Here is a 20,154-nt window from a genome sequence, read left to right on the forward strand (position 1 = left end):
ACAAAGAAGGAATGTTTTAATAAACAAAACTTTAACAGCACATTTTAAACATGTGAACTAGGGATACTTTTGAAATGCATATCGACTAATTAAATTAATGAAACAATAAGGAGCTTAATAGATAAATACTGGGCCTGTATAATTCAAAGAGTAGGCCACTGAATTAACTGAATGTGATTGTGAGAAGTAACACTGGAAAAGGTAGTGAGCGCAGATTTTCATGTTTTGACAGTCAAAACATAAATGAAGATCTGCGCTCACTACCTTTTCCAGTTGAACATAAACTAAACTATTTAAATGCTGCTATTGTTTGTAATGTTTGCGAAGATCCTTACATGCCACCGTTTTTTTCAAAGGATGCAAAGTTATAATGTATCTTATGGAGATGTTGTAGTTGATCCCAAAGTCTGTTCAAACCCAGGCAGCGAGACCAGCAAGAAAACACAACTAGATCTTCTATAATTCTAACTGCATAGTACTTAGTTTCCAATCATAGTTAGCTAGCTTACTTTTACTTAAAACTTTTACTTCAAATGCATCCAAGATGGCGGAGTAGAAGCCTTGCGGCTCCTCTCCCTTAAAACTTAAAACACTTACTCAAGGAGGTATCAATTGTGGAGGTATCAAAATGTGATAACCTGTCTGCGTAATACAGCACCATGCCTCCTACGGAATTAGAAAGAGAGCTTAAGGAAGCGCTTGAATTTCTGACTGAGGAGATGGCTGCTGTCAGATTAGAGTAGAAAACCATCGTAAACTTGGTGGAAGAGGTCAAAGCACTACAGCTAGAAATCAACAAGAAGGACAAAACAATTGCACAATTGGAAAATCGTGTGTCAGACCTTGAGCAGTACTCAAGAATAAATGACATTATTGTAACTGGACTGGCGATTAAACCCCGGTCATATGCCCAAGCGGCTGCTGGTACTATCGATGAGTCCAACCAGGCCGACTCGAACAGAGCGGAGCAACAGGTGTCTGCCTTTTTTCTGACCAAGGGCATAGCAGTGGACGTGAACAACATAGAGGCTTGTCACCCACTCCCGCTGAGAAGGTCGAGTGACAAACCTACGGTAATACTGAGGTTCGCAAACCGTAAAACATAAAACGGCACTGTTAAAGCAGAAGAAAATCCGACGATGAGAGGATCCGACGTGTACCTGAATGAACACTTAGGCTAACTAAGAAGAATGAGGATATCGCTAAGAAGGCCTGATTTTTGCGAAAGGATAGAAAGATCCAATCTACATGGACAACAAACTGCAAAGTCTTTATAAAGCTGAATAGAACGCCAGAGGAGTCCAAAGTGATGGTCATCAGAAACATAGAGGAGTTGGACAAGTAGGCTATCAGTGACACTCAATCGACATCTACACAAGGTAACAATTACTATCTATGTCTACCTGTGGAAATGACTGTGAAAATGACTATTGAATTATGTCTACCTGTGGAAATGACTGTGAAAATGACTATTGGATTATGTCTACCTGTGGAAATGACTGTAAACATGACTATTGGATTATGTCTACCTGTGGAAATGACTGTGAAAATGACTATTGGATTATGTCTATTGTCTACCTGTGGAAATGACTGTGAAAATGACTATTGGATTATGTCTACCTGTGGAAATGACTGTGAAAATGAAAATGACTTGGATTATGTCTACCTGTGAAAATGACTTGGATTACCGGTATGTCTACATGTGGAAATTACTGTGAAAATGACTATTGGATTATGTCTACCTTTGGAAATGACTATTGGATTATGTCTACCTGTGAAAATGACTATTGGATTATGTCTACCTTTGGAAATGACTGTGAAAATGTCTATAGACTATGTCTACCTGTGGAAATGACTATTGGATTATGTCTACCTGTGAAAATGTATATGGACTATGTCTACCTGTGGAAATGACTGTGAAAATGACTGGATTATGGCTACCTGTGGAAACGACTGGGACCGAAATGGCATTAGGCTCTTCTGATACAGTTGAACTTACTGAACATAACATGCATGAATTTGAATATAACATTGACCCTGAAAGCAACTTCTTTAAGAAGGTAACCAACAATTGTGGTTATTATACTGATGACGAATTTAATACCAGAATCGAGGTAAATCAAGGACTGTCAATTATCCACTTTAATAGCAGACTTTCAACATATCAAGGAGTACCTAGTCAAATTTAAGAAGCCAATATTGTAGCTATTTCTGAGACTTGGATTACAGTGTTTCTTCCAGGATTTCCCACATTAGTGGCGGGGTGTTCGTTTTTCGCGCACTTGCGCTCAAAACAAAGACGTAATTTCACCAAAACTAGAGGGTGGCAATTTGTTTTTTATAGCGGTTAAGTCATTAAAGCCGAGCAGGTGATTTTATATAGAAGGTGATCAAATACCAAGATATCCTACAGCTGCAGCGGAACATGCGGAACGCGCATGACACACACACACACACACAGAAAGATCATCAGCTCATCGAATATGAAGTACACGAGAGATAATCAGCTCATCGAATATGAAGTACACAAGAGTACACATGGAACCGGGAACGCGCTTACAGCACTGAACAACATCCGTAGAATATAAACTTGTGACTGACAGTCACATACATACACACACACACACACACAATGAAAGATCATCAGCTCATCAATACGAAGTAGGCCTACATGAGAGTACACACACAAAACCGGCTAACGTTACTGTTTACACAAGTAAAATCACAGTGTGACAGTCAGATGGAGCATTCGGTAAACAACCGACAGCAAGGTAATGCATCAGCTGAGTTAAAGAAAACCAACTCTTACCTTTGATGACACCGACATGAGCCCTGCTTACCCGTATCTCCGCCGTTTTGTTCGTGATGATTTTAGAGGCAATAGATACTTTTTGCCCCGCGCATATTGCTATGAATAGTTCGAAGCTAGCATTAGGTGCGAGGGTGCTCGGTTAACCCATTAGCGGGAACATTATTTGTTTCACAAAATAGGCTGATTTAGTTGACCATGAACATCAGACTATATTACGAATGTTCATTTAAAATACTTGTATACTGAGCACTGGTATAAGAACATGAACCAGAGAACAGCAGTAAATGCAATAACCCACAGTCGTCGCTGATGATGTTGCATTTTCGATTAGGATAAGGGATTAAAGGAATGGGCTCCAGGCGAAGAGAGAGAGAGGAGAGTGACTTCCTGAAATCCAAATGTCCCGCGAATATCTGACCAATCACAAAACTGTTTTGCAAGCGCGTCGCCGCGCGCCTGTTGAGAGCGATTCAGTCTCGATTGCAGTGCGAACAAACGACGAGGTTAATTGCAACATTGTTACATATTGTAACTTACTACACCCTAAATCGTAACGAAATGTAGGTCTGAAAGCGGCCTGAATCTAGCTTCAATCTGCTTTTTTTCTGTTCTCCGGTCATAATAACTAATAATCGTTGCGCAGCCTGAATCAAAGTGGACAATCAATTAGTGGCGGAGAAAATTTATTCGTGGCGGCCCGCCACGAATCAATGCATATAGAGGAAACACTGGGAAGGTTGTTAATCTTCTGGATACTAAGGTGTGGTTTTCTTTGTCTTTTGTATTACATTGTGTATACTGATATTTGTTATTTATTTATTTTGTGTTGTTTCAGTATTAAGAATGGAAAATTATGTTTATTTATTTATTTTGTGTTCTATCAATATTAAGAATGAAAAAGTATTAGTACTGATGAAACTGAAATATATGTATTAATTAATTGGATTATATAATTTAAGTATAATTGTTCTCACTTGAGAGTGACGGACAGGGGTAGGACAAGATAAGCCTAGGCTTCATCCTACTCCTTTTTGAACATTGATAGGCCTGTACTCTACATATTAGTTATTTGTTCTTTTATTATTTTAAATCATGTTCGAAATAAAAAAAAAGATTCATTCATTCATTCATTTATCAAATGTACATTTTGAGATATAGACGCAGTGCACACACACCGTCTCCTCTCAGCTGTCTTGCATCCCACATAGCCCGCAGGGCAGAGCGTATATGTGACATTCTAGCGTATTTGGAGTTACCTCTCGCAAAACAGAAATACGTCAAATCAGTCTTCAAACAATTTCTGACCTCGGTTTTTTAGCTAACATCCAACTTGAAGCTTTGAAGTACCCACTCGTTATTTTTCAGAACAGTTTTACGTTCATTAAATAAGTATAATCTATCAACAAAATAGGCTTGTTTGTCATGCTTGTGGCTGAGATAACGTGTATGCTTTCACTTGGGTGTGATTGGCTGTTGAGCTCGCTCAAGGGGGAGGGACACAAAGGGCGCCGTGTTTCAATGTTTTCATTGAGAATGTATTTCGAGTTTGTACATCGATGAACACTGCTTAGCTCAATGAATTGTTCAGTAATGACTGAAGGCACAAAGAAAGTCCCCAAGAAACGAAACTTTACTAGGACAACATACGGATTTCACGGGATCAACATACCACAACACTTTCTGCTTTTGGGTAAGTAGCCTACACTCCTTTGTTTGTTTGTGTTGGGTTAGCCGCGTTAGCTAGCGAACATTAGCTAGTATGTTCTGTGTCGTCGTATTGCCTTTTTAAAGACTTTCTAAAACAATCGCATAGTTTGGGCATATACTTGGGTTGGGCTAGCCGTGTTAGCTAGCTAGCATTAGCTAGTAAGTTATGTGTGGTATTGCGTAAGACTTTCTAAAACAATCGCATAGCACATTATGCTGTTCTTATAAGTTGTGTTGTTGATACCGTGTACAGCTAGCTAACTGTGTTTAATAATTATTATTTTTTACTGTTCAGAACAACTTCATGCTGTGCCTGGCCTTGCCCTCAACCTCCCGATTGCCTGAGTTACCAGCACTTCAGGTAATTCATTATCATGTATGAACTTTCATTTTATGAACAGGGTATGGCGGTAATATTATTACATTTACTGTGGGCAATAATTCAATGTATTGTCGTCCGTCTGTTTCAGCTTTGATGCTAAGGAACCTGGCGTGGTTATGGCTGAAAATCACTGATGTCAAGCCCCACGGAGGTGATCTTCATGTTCAAGGCCCACTCAGACTTGACATGGCCAGACAGAAGTATATTTTTGATCAGAGAATTCTGTTCAGATGAGGCAAAAGACACCACATGCCCACCAGACTCCACAGCACCTCAGAAAACTGTATTACTTATCATTACTTACTTTACTTATTATTGTGATTATGTACCTTGCTGCAATGCTAATGTTGAAAACATTAGGACACAGGAATTGCACACTACCTGACTACTTGAGAAATACCTCACTTTGCACAGCATGTTACACTATTGATTGCACTTTAATTCTGCTGTAGTGCGACTACCATCACTTATCACTTTATTACTTATCATTACTTACTTTACTTATTTACTTGTGATTATTCTGATGGTATTGTTGTGATTATGTACCTTGCTGCAAAGCTAACGTTGAAGAACCACAGGCAAAGATTTGTATTATTGTGTACTGTAAAATAAATTCTGATTCAAGACTTTTTTGTATCATTAAAAGAATAATAGTTACAACAACCATAAAGCCTCCATAATGATAAGCTGGCTAATTAGCTTAGGTAATACCTTGCTAGGTAATAATGGGCCGGTTTCACAGACAAGGCTTAAGCCTAGTCCTGGACTAAATCACACTTTCAATGTAAAATCTCCATTGAAGATGCTTTTTAGTCTAGGATTAGTCCTAAGCCTTGTCTGTGAAACCAGCCCAATGTTAGCTATAGCTATTTGACCCAGTGACAAACACTGACAGATATTGACAGCTGACAGCTGAGTGGTTGGGGGTGGGGTTAACCAGACATTGTTACCGCCCATTACCTGGCTGTGTGAAGGTGAGAAAAAACAATATCTTTGAAGGGCATTTTCTCTGCTTAGTGATTTCAGGTGTAGCAACTTTCAAATACTCATGTCGTCTTCAATTTGTTTCCCATTTCAATATATGACGCATCATTTGAAAGCTTACAATCTGTAGTTTAAGCACATGTAAAAAACAGAACAATTATTTAGCCTACAGGTAGTGCGTTTCATTGTCAGTTGTCATTATGTGGAAAAGGGGCTTTACACGCTGTGTAGCATAGGCTCCTGACTCAGAACACCTGTTCTGTCACTACACATTTTCAGAAGCGCATCGTTCCGTCATTTACAAAACTGTATCGCAGAACACTGTAACTGCAGTTAGGTGACAGTCCTACTTCTTACGGTCACTCAGCAGCCGTAGCCTAGAGGTCAGAGAGGCCAGCTAGCCATCAGAAGGTGGCTGCTTCAGTCCCCCGCCTCAGGAGGGAGCTGCATGTGAGCTGGTGACTGGAGGTTTGCTGGCATCATTATCTAAGGTACCTTTCTGTCTCTGGTGACTGCCTCTTTGAGTTGTGTGCACATGCAGAAAGACAACAAAAGTGCCGTAGATGTTTGCCTACAGCCGTGAGAGTTCTAGGGATGGTGCGGTTCATTGAAATTGCACTTGGGGGCAGTGAAGAGACACCGATGTCCATTTTCCATAAAGTGAATAAAACGCTGCTACGAGCTACTGGGATTCAGAGGGCCAGTGTAATGTCCTCCGCTCACGATGCAACCATGCAGAGGATTACACCATGTAGGCTGACATGACAGTTCGTCCTCTGTTACCTAACACACCCGTCTCTGTCTCTGATTGTGGCGACCAGCACTCTGCTGCTCACACCCTGACTGAGCCACGAGTCACTAATGGACACTGGTGGAATCAATCGAGTACTGGCTGAGACTTGGCAGATTTCTTCTACTTCTTAAAAAAAGAAGCCTTACCTTAACTTCAAACCAATTGTTACTGCTCTCATGGCCTCTTGGTGTGTTCAAAGACTGAAGGAAATCATTTTGATTACAATGATCCTGGTCTTTTTTTTCTTAAAATAAATAAATAAGTGAATTTAGAGGAATAATGAAGAGGTGGTGTTAGAGTGTACCCAGTCAGCCTGGTAGTCCAGGAGCCCCTCTGTCACCTCCTATCCTGATCGCCAGGTCGTTAACTCTCATTCCATAAATACAGGACACACAGGTCAGATGTACAAGACACTGACGAGATGCCATGACTTGATTGAGTTTCAAGTTTTATTGTTACATCACATTAGACAAGTGTAAGAGAGTAAGGTTCTTATACTGTTCCTGACATTGCAGCACAAGACAGTAAGGCAATAGGAATAATCTAAGATACAAAAGTGTCAGTAGTACAGGACATAAGTGACTAAGACAGGATACAATTAGCAGCACAACTAGTAATAAAATAGATCGTTGATTGACTATGTACGTTTGCTTTCTTTGTTAACACTAGAACAGCCATTGGTGGGGTCATTTAACACTAGAATAGCCACTGGTGAGTAAGAAAAAAAGTATACCTTTGCACTCGAACAAATTTCAGGACCCTCCTTTCATGACTTTTCCTAGATATGTGCGTTCTACCATCCAGTATCCTTACATTTTCAAAATCACATCAGGATAAGCTAATATAAAGCTATTTAGCAGTTTTTCTGTGTAGGATGCAGGCTAATTTACAAGAGGCACCAACTAGTGGTCTTTGTGTGTAAGTAGCAGATTCCCATTGTAAAGACTATGGTCGTTTGACCCCCGAGGCGACTCTTTTAGTAGGTAAAAAAGGCTGGGCTGTTCTAGTGTTAACCCCTCTCCTCTGCCCCCTGCCTCTGTCCGGGTCAGATCCGCATGGTCAAGGAGAGCGACGCGACCCTGAAGCCCACCTTCATCGTCAAGCCCGATGGGGGGTCCCAGGGGGACGGCATCTACCTCATCCGAGACCCCGGTGACCTGCGGGGCGTGGCCGGCTCGCCAGGCAAGCAGGCGGTGGTCCAGGAGTACATCCACAAGCCCCTGCTCATCGACAAGCTGAAATTCGATATCCGCCTCTACGTGCTGGTCAAGTCCCTGGAGCCTCTGGAGATTTACATCGCTAAAGAGGGTCTGTCGCGCTTCTGCACAGAGCCCTACCAGGTACTGAACACAGAGCCTTACCTGAACACAGAGCCCTGCCAGGTACTGAACACAGAGCCCTACCAGGTACTGAACACAGAGCCCTACCTGAACACAGAGCCTTACCTGAACACAGAGCCCTGCCAGGTACTGAACACAGAGATTACCTGAACACAGAGCCTTACCTGAACACAGAGCCCTGCCAGGTACTGAACACAGAGCCTTACCAGGTACTGAACACAGAGCCTTACCAGGTACTGAACACAGAGCCTTACCAGGTACTGAACACAGAGATTACAGATTGTAAGCTTTCAAATGATGTGTCATACATTGAAATCGGAGAAAAATTTAACAGGACAAGCGTATTTGAATGTTGGTACACCTCAAACACTGAATGTGAGAAAAGTGACTCTAAACGCAGCCACAGCTACAAACGCTGCTAGCGGCTAACAAAGCACATCTCTACGAAGGTCTAAACTGTATTTAAATAACATCACAACATGCTGAGAGAACATCGACATGCTAAAAACACATAACTACACATAATTAGATGAACACACAGTCCTTGCTTTTGAACACGTCCTAAAACGAAAGTATGTTTACAAGTCAAGTCTCCCTTACCGGTAGCCTCCGGCAAACAAGAACAGTGAATCCAATCCACAAATTATAAGTATTTAGTGATCATTAAACTGTTGTTTTATCGAGTGGGTACTTTAAAACTTGATTGGCGTTATAAAAAAAAGAAAAAACGAAAACTGGCAGAAAACGTTCACTTTTTGACCCCTTCGAGTGAGCGTGTGGTTTGCAAGTTCACCAGTCACAGTCACAATTGATTACAAACTAGACATTATTCTTGTCATGACATGACTGTGTTGGTGATGAACGGTGTTGGTTGTCCCTCCAGGAGCCCAGCCAGAGGAACCTGGGCCGCGTGTTCATGCACCTCACCAACTACTCCCTCAACGTCCAGAGCGGCAACTTCGTCCACTCGGACAGCCTGAGCTCTGGCAGCAAGCGCACCTTCTCCAGCGTGCTGTACCGCCTGGCCGGCCGCGGGGTGGACATCAAGAAGGTGTGGTCAGACATCATCTCCCTGGTCATCAAGACGGTCATCGCTCTGGCTCCGGAGCTGCGGGTCTTCTACCAGGCCGACATCCCGTCTGGGAGACCCGGCCCCAGCTGCTTCCAGGTACGTGCGTGCGTGTGTGCGTGCGTTGCACCAGTAACCATGACATAGGTATTCTGTGTGTGTGTGTGTGTGTGTGTGTGTGTGTGCGTGTGTTGCACCAGTAACCATGACATAGTTATTCTGTGTGTGTCCGTGCGTGCGTGCGTCCAGTAAGCATGACATAGTTATTCAATGTGTGTGTGTGTGTGTGTGTGTGTGTGTGTGCGTGTGTTGCACCAGTAACCATGACATACAGTAGTTATTCTGTGTGTGTGCGTGCGTGCGTGCGTCCAGTTACCATGACATAGTTATTCAATGTGTGTGTGTGCGTGCGTGCGTGCGCTCGTGCGTGTGTGTTGCACCAGTGACATAGTTATTCAATGTGTGTGTGTGTGTGTCAGATCCTGGGCTTTGACATCCTCCTGATGAAGAACCTGAAGCCAGTGTTACTGGAGGTCAACGCCAACCCCAGTATGAGGATAGAACATGAGCAGGAGGTGAGTGGAACCTTCATCATCATCATCATCATCATCATCATCATCAAATGGAATGGTAAACGGACTGCACTTATATAGCGCCTTTATCCAAAGTGCTTTACAACGGCCTCTCATTCACCCATTCACACACCAATGGCGGCCAAGCTACCATGCAAGGCACCGGTCCACTCACTGGGAGCAATTTGGGGTTCAGTGTCTTGCCCAAGGACACCTCGACATGTGGCCAGCCGGGGCTCGAACCGCCGATCTGCCAACCTTGCGATCATTAGACGCCGGCTCTACCTCCTGAGACACAGCCTCTACCTCCTGAGACACAGCCTCTACCTCCTGAGACACAGCCGCCCCAACATCATCCTGCTCTGTCGTTTAGATGAATGAGCTAGTAATTGGTTGCGTGTGTGCATGTGTGTTTGTGTGCGTGTGCGTGTGTGCGCGTGTGCGTGTGTGTGTGTGTTCCAGGTGGCCCCCGGGGTGTTTGAGTACGTCCCCAGCCCCGTGGACCAGGAGGTGAAGGTGGGTGTCATCAGAGACACCCTCCGTCTCATGGACCCTGCCCTGAGGAAGTCATCCACGTGAGTCACCATCATCACACACACACACACACACACACACACACACACACTCACACACACACAGACTCACACACACACTCACACACAGACTCGCACACACACTCACAGACACGCAGACAAACAGGATTTCCTATTGTTAATGTTATGACTAAGGGAAGCACGTAATAATTTGGGTGACATACCCCTCTCACCTTCGATCTCTTTCTTACTCTCCCTCCCTTCCTCCCTCCTTCCTTCCCTCCCTCCATCTTGCCTTGGTTTGTATGCAGAGAGAATGTCTCCACTGTGAGTGTGGAGTCTGGTCTGATCTGGGCAGGTCTGGTCTGGGCCGGGTATGGTCTGGTCTGGTCTGGTCTGGTCTGGTCTGGGCTGGTCTGGGCAGGGGCTGGTCTGGTTCTGAGTCTGGTCTGGGCAGGGTCTGGTCTGGTCTGGTCTGGGCCGGTCTGGGCCCAGCACAGCTCTGGAACCGCTCGGCCGAGCAGCCCTCCTGTTAAACAGAAACATTAAACTCAGAGGCCGAGCCGTGATGGAATGTCACACTTAACTGTAGGGCGTATGGCTCAGTCTCCCCTACCCGTGGCCCGACAACCCACTGGCTTCTCTGTCTCCCCTGTTATAATTTCTCTCTCTCTCTCTCTCTCTCTCTCTCTCTCCTTTCTGTGTATAATCATCTCTCTCTCTCCTTTCTGTGTGTACTCATCTGTAACTCTCACTCTGCTCACCATCTTCCCCTATCCCCTCTCTTCTTTCCCCCCCCCCACTCTCATTCTTGGCTATGATGAGTCAGAGCAGCTCTCTCTCTCTCTCTCTCTCTCTCTCTCTCTCTCTCAGTAATTCTAGTATATTCTATTATCAGTAGTCCTCTGAGAGGAATAACTCCTGGGGGATAATGCCCTCTCTCTTATTATCATATTCATAACCAGGAGGCCTGTGTTGATATCATCCTGTATAATATCTAGAACCCTAATCCTCCTCCTCGGCACACTCTGGGCCAATCCCGATTCCCTTTTCTACCCCTATGGCTCGTTTTCGAGTGTGACTCGATTCGAAGCCAAGGCCTTCGAACAGAGCCACAAGCCATACCCCTTGAAATCTACCCCTATGAATTGGGACGGCCCATCACGGCGGCTACGTCATCAACAGTGGTTTAAATAGACGCGGTACGGGTGACGCGTTATGTTGCCGGCGAATCCTCACATCTCGCAATGCCTTCTTCAGCTGTGTTTATTTCTGTTGCGTGTGCTATAAGCATCTATTTTCGGCGCTCTAACCTGTGCTGAAACCTGTGCTCCTACCCTGCCAGTCTGCACTGATTTAGGACAACCGTGCAACAACTTCGCGGCTGAACTTTAGTTACATTTACGGCGTCATATACCATCAATGGGAAACATGGAAAAATGCATGACTTACATATTTAATTTTATGACGTTCTGAAATCCGAAGTGACAGGAACGCTGGAGAAACAGCCGCTGTCCACTGCATTAATTAACTACGTACATGTCCTTGATGAGTCTCCCGCTCACTGCCCTCCATCAAAAATGTCACATCCATCAATAATATTACATAATAACAACTGCTCGGATTAGATTGCGAGTTGTTTTGGTATGCCGCAATACAATTTATACCACCAAGGGGGGGGGGGGGGGATTCGCGCCTATCATGCACATATCAGCCTGTGGATAGAAAACTTTAGAGAGATAACTTTACATTAAATATGTCTACCATCATCCGCTGTCAAACACCACAATTTATTTCATGATTGTACATCTCTGAAATGTTAATCGCGCACATTTCTATGGGTCAGTTGCCGGGGCAGAGGAACACCAGGGTGACTGTCAGCCTGTGACAAACGCACAGATATGAGTGTTCCGGTGTCTTGCTTTAGTAGTCTAATGGAAGTGATCAGGCATAACAGCGATTTTTTTGTTATGCTTGTTATAAAGAAAAGGTCTATAATGCATTGTAATGGCATTAAACTAACATTTGATAGATAACTTTACATATGTGTACCATCATCCGCTGTCAAACGCCACAGGTAATAATTGATTTATGATTGTACATCTCTGAAATGCTCGACTGTCATGCAGCCTGTAACGTTAGACACACAGCACATCGGCCTAATAACGTTTTGTTGTTGTTGTGCTTGTTAAAGAAAAGGTCTATAATGCATTTAAATGAATGATACAACCCATTAATAATATTACATAATAACAACTGCTCAGATTAGATTGCGGGTGCCGCAACATGGAAATAGGTCAAAATGCGCATCATGTACAAGTCAGCCGAACGTTTGACAGATAACTTTACATATGTGTACCATCATCCGCTGTCAAACGCCACAGGTAATAATTGATTTATGATTGTACATCTCGGAAATGCTCGACTGTCATGCAGCGTTGCGTTACTGTAACGTTAGACACAGCACCGACATAAAAGCGATTTTTTTTGGTTATGCTTGTTATAAATAAAAGGTCTATAATGCATTGTAATGACATTAAACTAAGATAATAAGATGGTTATCATAATTTTTTAAATCTTTATTAATAAGCAATTACAGAGAAAGTAAAATGACATTTCCGCATTGAATAGAGCGACATAAGATTTCTGTAGATGATTCGCAATGCATCCTGGAATCAAGGGGTAGCGTACCCCTATGGCTTCGAAGCTGGTCTGGTCCTGGAATCGCTCGAAACGAAGTCATAGTTAGCCCTCGAAATGAAGCCATGGCTCGATGAAATATGAATTGGGACAGCCCTCCCCCTAAACGTGAACGCGCAAATCAAGCCATAGGGGTGAAAACGAAGGGGTAGGGGTGAATTGGGATTGGCCCTAACTCTGACGTGTACACACGGACACTACCGTCTGTAGTCTGGTGGTAGTCTGGTGGTAGACGGTGGTAGACGGTGGTAGTCTGGTGTAGGACTGGGACGACGCGTCAACGTAGTTGATGTAATCGACTACCTCAATACGTCGACTTGCGTAATGTGCGTCGGTGCAGTCGCAAATAAACAACATGGCTGGGACCAGTGGAAACATGGAGGAGGCAGAGTGAAAAATTGATAGCTACTAGCTAATGTTACACAAGCAATGTAGCTCACCACAGTTTGTATGTCTTGTCTTCTGGTGTTAGTAACGTTAGCTATGTAGCTGGCTAGCTACGGTAGCCTATTGTCATTGTGGTGCTCGCACCTACGTTATCTAGCTCGTAGCTTGCATGCTACGTTAGCATCAATTTAGCTAATCATAACATAGCAGCGAGAGTAACGTTAGCTAGCCATGTAGCTACTAGCTAGCTATGTGTTGTGGTGATGGACAGACTTCTAAATGGTCAGGGTTTTTCCTGCATAGAGAATTATGAGGCGGCCGCCTCCGTCATATTTCTAGCCGCATCCAGCTCTTGACAAACTGACGGTCGTATTTTCTACAAGCGTTGCACTGATTTCTGTCATTTCTAACTGCCGCTGTTTCGCAAATAAGTTAGCTTTCGTGTTTGCTAGCGAAATAGCTGATAGTTGATGTTGACTGCTCAAGGAGAATACATATTAGAAAGTACAGAATGCCTGAGAGCCTTATATTGCATTATATTACATTATATTTTGAATGGTCATCTGGTGCCTGAATATTGTGTTTTCCTTTACATAAATAATGACATTTCCACCATAAATTGATGCAGAAAGGGCACAAATTGGTGCATATCAATTCACCAGAATGCAAGAAATTAAGTGTTTGATGTTTAAGGACCCCCAGACAGCCCTGCTTCATGGGTCTCCCCCGATGTCAAACACCACTGGTACCACCTCCGCCTCATTTTGAGCCAGGAAAAACCCTGATGGCCATGTTGGCATTCAAGTTGGCTAAACATAGCAGTGAGTCTGCCCTGTGTCTGGGGCTGTTTGACAGAGGCAGTTACAGTAATAGTAGTAGCAGGTCGCTGAATTAAAGGTGTCTGTGTTTAATTGCGGGCCCACAGACAGCCCCCATACATCAGCTGATCATTTAAAGGGGCGGCCGTCTGAGTAATGTGCATGTCACACGCTGCTTTGTTTTATAAGAGCAGCAGCTATTACCCAGAGTGCTTTATAAAGACACTGTTAAACAGAGAGAGACAATACAGCCATTATTTTGGGGGAAATTAAGTGATACATTAATCGAACAGTAAAACTAATTATCGTTAGACTAATCGTTAAATTAGTCGTTAGAGTAATCGACTAAGCGAAAAAATAATCGCTAGATTAATCGTTAGAAAAATAGTCGTTAGGGACATCCCTAGTCTGGTGGTAGTCTGGTGGTAGTCTGGTGGTAGACGGTGGTAGTCTGGTGGTAGACGGTCAGGGCTCGACATCGACATTGTCCGGGACAAGTACATTTTATGTTCGGACAAGTGGACTTCCTCCTGCAGTTGTCCGATGGACAAGTCAAAACAAAAAAAGAAATCAATATGTATTAATATCTGCAAAACATTAATTCCTCCTTAGTCTGTACTATAGCAATGACAATAAAGACCATTCATTCATTCATTCATTCATTCATTAATTCATTCATTCAGTAAAACAAATATATTACAAGCAAAGCGATGCCACGCCTCATTCTCGCTGAGGCTATTTCAGTCTCTCGTAGTTCGTTATCGTCATAGTTCGTAAATTCGCTCAGAGCGCCAGAGCGCACACTGCGTTCAACGTCATAAAGAGACCAAGTAATTTGATTGGACAAAAGGCATTCCATGAGTGCTGATCAGATTCCAGAGCGAGTTTACGAACGCAGCCATAGTGTAGCCTACGTTGTGGGTCTCCTGTCACTAGTGCCATTCGCGTGAACGCATATTCGCTTCTTCTCAATGCCGCTTATTTTCATGTAGTTCTATATTTTAGGTTTGAAGTTTTAAGACCAGCACATCGCAATGCGAACTTCAGAATGACACTAATGATAGATTTCTCAATTTGAATATAGGATACTATCCAAAAGCTAGCAAATAAGATTGCTTCCATTGGGGAGGGACTATAGTTACAATTTTCTTTAGTAAACATTCCTAGATATTCATCCCTTTTGTGGCCAATCTTAATCTAAAAGGGTTAGACTGATTACCCCATCGTAATAATTAAAAATAATTACAAAATATTGTTTAATGAATACATTAGAAAATTAAGGATACATCATTATCAAATCAATAGTAGTCAAATGTGTTATTTGCATACACATACACTCACTGGCCACTTCATTAGGCACACCTTGTGGTGTGTTGGACCCCCTCTTTTGCCTTCAGAACTATTTCAAGTTAGACAGAGTAATTACGAACTCAGAGGAATATGTATGTTTATGAAAACAAAGATTAGAACAAATGCAAAAGAAATATGTATAACAGTTAAAGGAGTTAATTTATGGAATGCTTTTGAAAAGGAAATGAAAATGTGTAGTACACTAAAAGGATTTAAAAAAATATTTAAAAATAAGATGATTAAGTATAAAACAGAGGTTTAAATCTAGTTTTTGTTTGGTATTTTTTGAACTTTTTGTTGACATGCGTAAGTGAAATTTTGTTTATAAAAGTTTCAATGTTTTGATTATGCATTCATGGGGGGACATGCATACATGTAACAAGGGTAGGCGCAATAAGCCACGGCTTCAGCCTACACCTTTTTGGTCCTGGTGTTATGAATTGTGACTGTGTACATTTTTTTATATCTGTATTGTGAATTGTATAGGGGACCAAAATAAACATTCTCAATCAATCAATCAAACTGCCATAATTCTTCGTGGCATAGATTCAACAAGGGGCTGGAAACATTCCTCAGAGATTTTGGTCCATATTGACACTATAATATCACGCAACAGCCCGTCTGGCACCAACAACCATGCCAGGTTCAAAGTCACTTAAATCACCTTTATTTCCCATTCTGATGCTGGTTTGAACTTCAGCAGATCGTCTTGATCATGTCTACATGCCTAAATGCATTGAATTGCTGCCACATGATTGGCTGATTAGATATTTGCATTAACAAGCAGTTGAAAAGGTGTACCTAATGAAGTGGCCGGTGAGAGTATAATATATTATTATTAATATTATTGCTTTTTCAAAATCTTTGGATTTGGACAAGTAACTTGAGCTCTCGGACAAGTAAAAGATAAGTTCACTTGTCCGAAGGACAAGTACCTGAAAAAGCTTAATGTCAAGCCCTGACGGTGGTAGTCTGGTGGTAGTCTGGTGGTAGACGGTGGTAGACGGTGGTAGACGGTGGTAGACGGTGGTAGACGGTGGTAGACGGTGGTAGTCTGTGGAGACGGTGGTAGTCTGGTGGTAGTCTGGGGGGGTAGTGGTGGTCTAGTGGATAGTGAGTTGGACTTGTGATCGGAAGGTTGTGAGTTCAAATCCCGCCTGAAACCACACCACTACTAGTGTGCCCTTGAGTAAGGCACTTAGCCCTCAGTTACTCCAGGGGGAATGTCCCTGTAATTCGTAATTGTAAGTCGCTTTGGATAAAGGCGTCTGCTAAATGGCAAAAATTTTAAATTAATTAATTAAATTATTTAAATTAATTAAATTTAGTCTGGTGGTAGTCTGTGGAGATGGTGGTAGACGGTGGTAGTCTCCGCCGCGCCCTTCCCGGGGTCGGCATTTACCCGTTACAGCATCGGCATGGACGGCACCGATGTCTGCTTCAAGAGACCCGCTTGTTCCTCACGCAGATCAAGTCTGATTGTTCTGGACAGCCTTCAAAGTCCTGGGTTTAGCGCGCGGCAATACATCACTGGTAGAAAACCGACACAACAAATCTAGGTTTGGCACAAACAGACTCTCTCTCGTTCACCCACCAACAGACACACACACACACACACACACACACACACACACACACACCACACACACATGCACATACGCTCCCTGCTTACCGTCATAAGGGGTGCAAACAGAGTGTGACTGAGTCCCATGACTGTAGGGGGGAAAGCAGCTAATTATGCGCAGCTACCGCTAATGCTTCTTAATTCAGCTATTAGATTTGATGTGTCACCAAAGAAACACAAACAGAGCTGGCAGGGTTCCCAATTCAGAGACTAGATTTCCAGTCATGGAAAACCTGGAAAATTGACTAAAATGACCAAGTATCCTGGAAAAAAATCGTTGTCCGATTCAGAGACTAGATTTCCAGTCATGGAAAACCTGGAAAATTGACGAAAATGACCAAGTATCCTGGAAAAAATCGTTGTCCTGGAAATGTTCAATTGTATTTTAGCCCCTCACTCGCCTCAGATCGCCTATGTAAACCTAGGTGTGTATTTTGGTTGAAACTAGACTGTTGGTAGGATTATAGCAGTGCCGGCCAAGTTTGGCCCACGCTCCCTTTCTTTTGGCCCGCCATGGCATTTGACATGCTCATGATTATTCTCCTCTTATTTTTTAAGTGCTGTAAAATCCTAATCATAATGACTACAAAACGTACATTTACAAAAACGTGCATCATCTGAGTTTTTGGCAATGTACGCAATGTAGCACATTGCTACTTCCGTATTAAATTACGTACATAATTTACGAGGAATTACAGTATTCTCTCTGAGCTGAGTGAGTGAATTTATACCACAGGGGTTGAAAGAGGGATTGAAAGAGCATTCTCTGTGAACAAGGACATGCTGGTTGGAAACCTGAAAGAGAGGACTGATATCACTACGCCTGACCCAAGATCAGCCTCCCTGACTGGTGGCTCTGTGGATGGTGGCTGTGTTTGGGTTCGCTGGGCAGAAACATTGCAGTAGTTCTTTTATTTGGTTGTTTTTAATTGTGTTTGTAGCTTGGAATGTAGCTGGCTTCATAAGATATAACAGAGAGACACTTCTGAACATATATCACTGAGTTTTAGCACACTACTCTCCTCCCCTCTCCCTCCCTCCCACCCTCCCTCCCTCCACAGTAGCCAAACGCTGTTAACGATCTGCGAAATGAAACTAAATGGAGCGTGAAGATCGAGCGCAGCTTTCTGGAAACATTTCAGATTCCTGATTATCGGGGGGAATAAATGAACACACAAACGCATGTCAGAGGGAGTGACGTGAGGTTGTGTGCGTGCGTGCGTGCGTGCTTGTGCGTGTGCGTGTGTGCAGGTGGTTGTGTTCCAAGATATGCGGTCGGTGTGGTAGCTAGCTACCGCTCTGCTGCCTGCCATGAACCCCTGCGAACGGCGGAAGCAAAGCGGTACCAACTTTGTAGCTTTCCTACTTGGCTGGGCTGAGGTGTCTCAATGTGCTTCTCACTATAATAACACAGGAATGACTGGATAACCACAAGCAACATGAGCAAGGAAACAGTTCTTAGTTATTGTACTGTATGAGAATATATTACTTGATTTTTTTTCCTGGGCAAAACCAAGAGTTCCTATAGCATTTTGGGGAGAGGAGACGGTACCTTAAATGTACCTGTGTGTGAGAAGCAGACAGCTGCTGCAGACAGGGGAGAAGGTAGGACACAGTCATCGGGCTTCCAGTCCTACACAGACACCTTGTTCCCTGAGACGGAGGAGTCGGGGAGAGGAACGAAGTGACAAAAAAAAAAGACAAAAAAGGAGAGCGAGAGAGAGATTGAGAGGGAGGGAGACTAAGCGAGAGAGGCAGAGGGAGAGATGGGATAATGAGAGAAGGAGAGAGAGAGAGAGAGAGAGAGAGAGAGGGGGGGGGGGGGGAAGGGATGGATGAAGAGATATTTTCTGAGATATTTTCTGAGAAGAAAGACGGGGTGGGGGGGGATGGTGGAGAGGTGTGAGGAGTGAGAGGGGCAGACTGACTGACAGGATGGTAATGGTGTGAACACATCACTGACGCACTCAGGCATGCAGCATTCTCACCTAGGCCATGAATCTCTCAGTACAAGCCGTTTGTGTGTGTGCATGCGTGTATATAGAGTTCAGATGAACTCCATACAGTGTGTGTGTCCTTTAACTCAACATTGCAACTGAAGTACAGTACCAGTCAAAAGGTTGAACACACTTCCCCATTCAATTGGGAAAGTGTGTCCAAACGTTTGACTCGTACTGTAGGCCTGTATAGACTGAGGTAGGCCTGTATAGACTGAAGTAGGCCTGTATAGACTGAAGTAGGCCTGTATAGACTGAGGTAGGCCTGTATAGACTGAAGTAGGCCTGTATAGACTGAAGTAGGCCTGTATAGACTGAAGTAGGCCTGCTGTATAGACTGAAGTAGGCCTGTATAGACTGAAGTAGGCCTGTATAGACTGAGGTAGGCCTGTATAGACTGAGGTAGGCCTGTATAGACTGAGGTAGGCCTGTATAGACTGAGGTAGGCCTGTATAGACTGAGGTAGGCCTGTATAGACTGAGGTAGGCCTGCTGTATAGACTGAAGTAGGCCTGCTGTATAGACTGAAGTAGGCCTGTATAGACTGAAGTAGGCCTGTATAGACTGAAGTAGGCCTGTATAGACTGAGGTAGGCCTGTATAGACTGAAGTAGACCTGTATAGACTGAAGTAGGCCTGCTGTATAGACTGAGGTAGGCCTGTATAGACTGAAGTAGGCCTGTATAGACTGAGGTAGGCCTGTATAGACTGAAGTAGGCCTGTATAGACTGAAGTAGGCCTGTATAGACTGAAGTAGGCCTGTATAGACTGAGGTAGGCCTGTATAGACTGAAGTAGGCCTGCATAGACTGAAGTAGACCTGTATAGACTGAAGTAGGCCTGTATAGACTGAGGTAGGCCTGTATAGACTGAAGTAGGCCTGTATAGACTGAGGTAGGCCTGTATAGACTGAAGTAGGCCTGTATAGACTGAAGTAGGCCTGTATAGACTGAAGTAGGCCTGTATAGACTGAAGTAGGCCTGTATAGACTGAGGTAGGCCTGCTGTACAGACTGAAGTAGGCCTGTATAGACTGAAGTAGGCCTGTATAGACTGAAGTAGGCCTGTATAGACTGAAGTAGGCCTGTAT

General features: G+C 43.4%; 1 protein-coding gene across 1 annotated transcript in view; it reads left to right on the plus strand.

Moving 5' to 3' along the window:
* ttll11 (tubulin tyrosine ligase-like family, member 11) overlaps positions 1–20,154 on the plus strand; it is a gene marked incomplete at both ends in the record, with an annotated part of 56,718 nt that overhangs the window by 14,056 nt on the left and 22,508 nt on the right. Inside the window, 4 exons of the mRNA XM_080529362.1 lie at positions 7,728–8,018; positions 8,902–9,186; positions 9,567–9,662; positions 10,122–10,234. Of these exons, the coding sequence (XP_080385488.1) occupies positions 7,728–8,018; positions 8,902–9,186; positions 9,567–9,662; positions 10,122–10,234 (785 nt within the window). The remainder of the gene's footprint in view (positions 1–7,727; positions 8,019–8,901; positions 9,187–9,566; positions 9,663–10,121; positions 10,235–20,154) is intronic.

This window comes from Nansenia antarctica (assembly GCF_963989245.1).
Source record: "Nansenia antarctica genome assembly, chromosome: 4".
Classification (NCBI taxonomy): Eukaryota; Metazoa; Chordata; class Actinopteri; order Argentiniformes; family Microstomatidae; genus Nansenia; species Nansenia antarctica.